The sequence below is a fragment of the Strix uralensis genome, chromosome 1 (assembly GCF_047716275.1).
Source record: "Strix uralensis isolate ZFMK-TIS-50842 chromosome 1, bStrUra1, whole genome shotgun sequence".
NCBI classification, from domain to species: Eukaryota; Metazoa; Chordata; class Aves; order Strigiformes; family Strigidae; genus Strix; species Strix uralensis.
In genome coordinates this window covers 128,362,290-128,369,788 of record NC_133972.1, presented here as the reverse complement: position 1 = coordinate 128,369,788, position 7,499 = coordinate 128,362,290, and the positions used below count along the sequence as shown (strand labels likewise).

Sequence of the window (7,499 nt, the reverse complement as noted above, 5' to 3'; positions counted from 1 at the left end):
CCGTCAGTCACTTCCCCCTTGATACAAGCAGCGAGAGGGCTGCAGTCCTCAGACCAGAAATAGGATATAAGGAATTTTCAGGAAATGAAGTTCAGCTTTTTAATTCTTTTTTTTTAAAAATGTGCTTCAAAGAGAGAAAAGGAAAGAGGCACACACAGCCGGGCTATGAACCCTCTGGGGAGCTCAGCAACCCAACCACTTGCACCTTTAGAAAAACATTTTCTTTTGACGTGCTCTCCATGCATCTGCTCAAGCATTAGCAGAAGGATGAACTGCAGTAAGCAGAGACTGATGTTGACGACATTATGTTTATAGCCTGGATCCCAAAACTTCTTGCCCCATACAGGTTAAAGGACATTCTGGAGACTGGAAAAAATTAGTAACTGCTCTTCGGTTCAACAGTATTATGAAGAACTACCGTTTATTACAATGACAATTGTAATAAGTACATATGTTCTAATAAACACAAATACAACAAAAATGACAATTCCCCCATTTGTGGTGATTCTTGGAAATACTCATTTCGGAATATACATATTTTTATAAACCAGACCTTATTCGTAACCGATTTGAAACGGGAAAGTGTTGGCCCGCAGGTTGCGGTACTTTCACTTCATCACCAGGTAGGTCATGAGGTCAATGCTGGAGGCAGGGCTGGGAAACCTTCAGCCCGCAGGGTCCAGAAACTCTTCTGCTGAGCAGGGGGAGCAATCAAGGAAGTGGAAATACCTGTTCTAGTGCTTAACAGTATTTTATATATTGTCTGTGGTGCAACACAACAGCAGGGATCTCACATTTAACTAAGAGCCACTTAGCTGCAAAAGATTGATTAGGAACAGAAAACTGCGCATGCTGGGTGTTGATTAATTGAAAATGTTTCTATGGAAGCATAAGCTGGGAACTTATGCTTTATGAGCCCACAAAGGTCTAAGATGATTTAGCTGTTCAGTAGGCTTTGGAGTTTTTCAGTAACTGCTGATTGGGGTGGGACTTCCATGTACCTGTTAAATCAGCATAACAATTTAGAATTAAGAAAATCAAGTGAGAGACCAAGAATACCAACCAAGCATTAAATATTCAGAGAGACTACAATGCGCAGTTTTATGAGGAAAATAAGGAATGCTTTATATACTTCAAGATACCTCTGTTTATAAAACACTATCATTTAGAACAGGGTGATAGGACCGCACTGGAAGGGAACGCTCTCACTGCAGACATCTCCGGGGCAGACATGGTTCTGCGCCGTGCCAGCCTCACCAGAGGAAGGTCAACCAAGCACAGAACTGGCTCTGTGCCCCTCGGTCAGCTGGTCTCCCTCTGATGTGTGCTCTCTCTCCAAAAGGACTCCTCACTGCCTCTCTGTGCTTCGGAAGCAGCCTCAACACCCATGAGGTGTCCACCACCCACTCAAAGGGAGTTTGGTGGGGGTTCAAGGCTAGTGCTGTTGCTGGTTTTCTCCTCATGCCTTGCACTAGTGAGGAAATGTCTGTCTTCCATACTTGTACAGCTGGGGCAGCAGAAGGGGGAAGGATAGTGAAAAAAAATGGCTGGCCTACATTGTCCTCTTCTAAGGGGTGGAAAGACAAGTATGATGGCAGAGATCATGTTCTGCAGCTACACTTGTGTCAAGATTTCTCTCCTCCATCAGCACTGAGCTCTGCGGAGGCAGAGCTGCAGCTGGAGGCTGGGACTGGATTCCTCAGGAAGGAAGAAAAGCTGGGAAATGTCTATTGACTAGTCAGGAATCTGGGAGGGTTTTCAAAAAAACTTAAGTGGATGTCTGTTCCTCCAGAAATGAGCCAAAAAACATACCATGCAGCTTTCTAACAAGTTTTCTAACACAGGGGTTAAAATCTCTCCTAGTGAAACAGATGCTCTGCCCTCCATTTTGTGAAGGCAGGAAAGGAATAAACGTGAGCAACACGAGCATTTTCCTCCACAACACACCTCATCATTATGGCTTGAGTATGACTTCCACTGTATCCCTTTATTCCAATTGTTCAATCAAATTTATGCCCCAAGGCAGATGTACTAGAAAACGCGAAAGCACCACAAAGTGAGAGACACAGCTAGTGGTACGGTACTTCTTGCCACACAAAATGCCAATATAAATATGTTAGAACAAGTTACAAGTGTATCATACTTAAGACAAAAAAGAAAAAAATAAATATATATATTTTTTTAAAGAGCAGAACAAATCTCAAGCAGCCAAGTGGTGAAGTTGCAGTGATGTACAGTAGGTGATGTAGCCCTACAACCTCTTGGGAAGATACACTGAAAGAAGACGTCTGCAAATGCATCTTGGCAAAGTATGGGTACAGAATGCAGTGGTTGGCTGGCACTCACTATGGTACATAAATGTTAATGGCAGACTGGGAGTGAACTGATTTCAAGTTTGAGGCCGCACATGTTCCATTCTCCAGAATAAAGTTCTCACACAAAACGAAAATTGTCAGAGACGCTGGGTGAGTCAGTACTCCTCCTGCTGCTGGGGCTGTTCATGGACTTGCTCTTCACCTTCATGCTCTTCTGTGTGGCTCTCCTGCAGGGAGAAAAATACCCCAAAACATTCTTCAGCAGAAAGCATTCCTCATGTACTCCTGCCCCATGGTGCTCGCCACAGCCTAAAGCTTAACTTCTAATTTTCATGCATGTAAGTACAAAATGAGCTGTTACCTGAGAAAAGCAGCATCCTGTAATACTACAATAAAATGTATTTACTTTGCTTTTAATCAACGCATACGCAGTACTGATACTTCCCCAGAAAAGGTGTCAGTTTTCAACATCACTGAGTGTTAACTGCTCCAGTAAGTGAGCATTTTGAACAGCTAGACAGTGAGATGCTCAACAGTGAGATGCTGTATCACAGCATCCTGATGTCCTCCCATTTTCAGTTTGTCCAAGGATTTCTGAACCTGTGTGCTGTAGTTTTCACACAATCTTCACTCTAGATTTATATCAGTAAATGGACAAGACACTTTTGATATCACCTGCTTTAAAAATTAGACTCAGCCTCCTTTTTGAGGTCAGATATACTACCTTCCCCAAATAATAAATCCATGCTAACATAGACCAGAGTTCAAAGGTTATCAAAACAGTGATTTTTTAGCAGTATCCAGAAAATAGAACCAAAGACTTGCAAACACATTTTATTTGAAAAAAACCTGAGTCCAGTATTCACTGATTTATAGAGCTACTGTTAAAAGCACTAATGACTAATGAACACTTCCCTTTTGCAAACAGTTATTATGCACAGTATTTTCCAGAGCTGTCTCTCTGAATATATATTCTCGTTGGGAGAAGAATCTCTGACCGAAGGGAAGGCTGGATCCTCACTGCAGATGATATCAATTTCAAACTATTTCCAATTTAGAGACAACAGACCTGGTATCTTGAGTTGGCCTGGATGTATCAGAGCTCAAAAAGTCTGGCTGACTCTTAGAGCACTACTTCTGTATTCCCATTAGGTACAGCTGCATTTACAGCTTTCCTCTCAAGTGGCTTCCATCTTTCCAGAGCACGGTTCACTGAAAAGATTCCCCACATCTACTCTCTGCCCTGCATTAGCAGAGCTCCGCTGTAGGCAGCTCCAAAGGAAAACACTTTTCCAAGACACTGAGCTGCCATTCAAAACACAGCATTGCTGATGCAGTACCTCGGCAGAACTAGCCTGGCTCCCGGCAATTTTCATTAGAAATGAACGGTTTGAACAACAAACTTTAGCCATTTGATACTGCTAAGTTTTAAAATTTGAGGCCAAAATTAAAAGAAAAGCGAGGGCCATGATTTGAGTTTTCCCAGAATAGTTCAGAGAAGCTTATGCAATGAGAAAATTCCCTTCTGGCAATAAAATATTCGTATTTCTAAAGGTCAAGAACAGGAGAATAAGGTTCCTAATGTTTGCTGATACAATGGAAATATTCAGCTGTTTACCACATACAGAAACAGTCAAATTTCAATTGAAAACAAGCTTTCTATCACTCAGGTAGTATTTTCAGGTAGAAGCCACACATGTCAGTCAGGACAACTGCAGTTTAGCACCTTATGGCCCCTTGGAGGGAATGATGCCCTTACTACACACGGTAGGTACCTCATGTCAAAACAGCTTTTTGCATAGTACCTAAAAAATCACAACTTCCATGATGGGCTGCAAGGATGCAAGACTTGAAGAGAACAGGAGTTTCACAGAGGGAAAGCTGGCAGCTGTGAGAACATGACCCTGCCTGACGGGGTAAGAAAACTGAAGCTTGTTTGGCTGCAGTGAGCTACCTTCCCTTAACCCCATCTATCCTGGCATTATGTGTTTGAGGTGACCTGCTCTGGAATGCACCTGTTCCAGACGCTCTGTGTATGCAGGATTTTGAGATACACGTATTAGAAAGCCCACTCACGCAGACTTTATAGGTCACATACATACTATCTTTTAATGCATATAATAGGAAAAGCCTCTAACCACAGGGAGTTGCTTGGGAACCTACTCTGCAGCTCTGAACAAAAGTGGTGGCTTCTCTCTTGCCAGGCTTACCTTTGATGGAAATGGTAAATCTTACATGACTACCTCAGAAGTTCCGAGACTTGGACACGTGCTTCTCAGAACATACAGCTTGTATAAACACATGAAATGGGAAAGACAAGAGTCACTATGCCCAATTACCTTGGAACTGTGGAATCTCCTTGAATAGCATCCCCTAATAAGGAAAGCAATGGAAGATCTATTTAGAGCATTTATTTCTGGCTTGGATCACACGACCATAGTCATCTCTGTCTCCCACAACGAGAGGTGCTCTCTTTTGACCCTTTGATCCACCTGCCTCAAACTACTCAGGTGTGCCTGTAGACTGAAGAGCTAGACTTTATGAAAACCAGCTACTGGTGGGGTGGGTTCCTTTCACAAAAGCAGCAGCAGATGCGGTAGCTGCCACAGCAGAAAGATACAAAACCAACTACATTTCAAGCAATTGCTTTGGAACACTGATGGATCAAATGTCAGCAATTCACCCACCTTCTACATGAGCTGAACCAGAACAGCCTATATAGGAAAGCAAAAGCTTTCCTGCATTTTTGCTTTACGCCAAGACCTACATGGCTCCCAGTTTCATGATGAGACATATAGCCTCTTCCAGTTCATCCATCTGAAGCTCTCCTGCTGTAAGGCCATACGACCAAATGCTTTACATACTATCCAAGGTCTCAATGCTGTCATAGCATGACTGGTAGGGGCCACATCTCCCCACCACCCAAATATATCCTTTTTTAACCACCATTCTCTGTCAACTTTGATGGTTTTGATGAAGAAGCAGGATTACAAATGATCAATTTGTAATTAAAAGTTACAAAGGATTAGAGACTGATCAGCCAAACGTTAAATGACACTAGCAGATACAATATCCCTCTTCCATAAACACACATAATGAAGTTTAAAACAGAACTATAACAGGGGAAAAAAAAGGAAGCCTCTGAAGACAAGGAAACCAAATTGATTGATCTTTGTTCTTGTAGGAGGATTAAATTAAGCTTAACAGAAAATTAAGTATAAAGAGAGACTTGTCCCTTCTGAATAAGAACAGTTGGTATGAAAAAGAGGACACGATCTCTGTGTCGTGTCGAATGCGGTAGAAGCCTTTCAAATTACAGCTAGGAAGGAAGAGTTTGAGATTGCTATCAAGCAGTTATTGGAAGGATGAACTGAAAACAAATTTAAGTTAGTCACAATATTCAAGCACATGGCTTTGGTCAGGGATCACTTGTGCAGTATGTGTAAGCTACATTTCTGTGCATTCCCTTCCTGAAGAAAAGCCTCTTGGCCACAGTATCATTTATAAATGTCACAAATCCTGAAAATTAATGTAATCCTTTTTTTCCACTTTGCCTCTGTATACTTGAGACACTCTGAAACAGAGATTAAAAAAAAAATCTAAGCTGGATTTACGATGAACTCATTAGCAAGAAACTAGGAATTCTGGAGTTTGACTGTGGTTTGGGAACTGGGGCTATTTCCCATCTGGGGACTGGGAAAGCCAAACTGCTGTTACTGAGGGATTAACCTGCAAAATGCTGTGATATAGAATTTAACTTGTGAAAAATTTGTTACAAAGAGAGAAAAAAACAAAACTGACGGGCAAAGCAGCGCAATGAGACAGCAAAGTCTGAAAACAAAAAGTAGGCAGGATCTGTACCAGCAAGAGAACCACAGTCTTTGGTTTAGTGCTAACGCATTGGGGTCTTTCCTCAGCAAATTACAGTCCATCTACTAAGCTGAGGAGGAAATGCACTCCAGAAGATGAGAAGATCAAGTCTCACACTAAAAGGTACCAGAAAATTGCGTGGGGAGTGGCCTCTGTATTCTTCTCTGGGGGAGTAGCACTCTCCTGCTGAAGTGACATCCCAGGCCTACAACTGCAAAGACATTATAGATAAAGGTGCGGTCATTGTATGTAGTTCTTGCTCAGGCACAGATGATGCTTTCAACAGAGAAAGGCTTGAAGGAAGGAAGCAGATAAAACACTGGGATGTGGACTGAAGCAGAATCTTTTGTAATGTGTTTTGTCAGTAAGGAAAACTGAAGGAAGAAAATCAACAAATGCATTCCTTGGCACGGAATCACTTGTTATTTAAGCCAACAAACAGACAGATGTGGTAGGGGTATGGGGAGAAGAGGGATTTTTCTGGCTTTGCTTTATAAATAAATCACTGTTCTTGAATCCAGAAGACATTTTCTCTGACCGCTCTATATATGTAACTCTTTTAGCTTGTTATCACTTGCCTGGCAAATTTGTCTTATTGTTTATTCCTGTGAAAATAATGGTTTCCTCCTCCTTTTCCTCTCTAGCACTTGCCCCACACCATTGAACAAATCCGCTTTTCCCTGTCACTTCTCATCTGAGCAGTGGCCCCTGTCAGCTGCAAGCTCCTGTCCCTCTTGCACATAACTTTCATTTATGCTCTACTAGTCTTTTTTAGAAGAGCATGTGAGTTTGTAGCTCCTTCAGCACTACTCTTGATATAAAATTTTAAGTCAGCTGCCTACTACTGCAACAGCTTTCTGGGAACAGATACAAGACAGCCTACAGTACCACAGTGCTGCCGAGAGATTAAGTTGATGCTTATACTCTCTGGAGCCAAAGCCATCATCCGCTAGAGACTGAAGGGTCAATTGTCAGTACAGTGCATACAGGGATTTAGTTAACATGAATGGGAGTAGTTCAGCTAAATCTTCACTGAATCATTATCCCTGAATGTATCTGAGGAATTTAACCAGCACCCTTTGCAGTTTCTTGCTTTGTTCAGTGTCTACAGTGCTAAGTCTAAGATGCAATGAGATTCTTGCTTAATCTTGCAGACAATACATTGCTGAAATTTTGGCAATAGAGGATTATTGGGTTTGCACAAGGAAGAATTTTGCCTATAGCAACAGGATAAAAAAATGTTGGAGAGCATTATCTCTGCAGATATAATTATGTATTTGGCAACCTGCACCGTACATATTGCAACACTGCCAC

At 41.9% G+C, this 7,499-nt stretch overlaps 1 protein-coding gene across 5 annotated transcripts in view; it reads right to left on the bottom strand.

The window, feature by feature from the left end:
• Window positions 1-404: 404 nt before the first annotated feature.
• The window catches only part of MAPRE2 (microtubule associated protein RP/EB family member 2), a 102,611-nt gene continuing 95,516 nt past the window's right edge, over window positions 405-7,499 (bottom strand). For all 5 annotated transcript variants that reach the window (XM_074880618.1, XM_074880624.1, XM_074880602.1 and 2 more), the window contains one exon: window positions 405-2,542. In XM_074880618.1, the coding sequence (XP_074736719.1) occupies window positions 2,471-2,542 (72 nt within the window). In that variant the 3' untranslated portion in view covers window positions 405-2,470. The remainder of the gene's footprint in view (window positions 2,543-7,499) is intronic.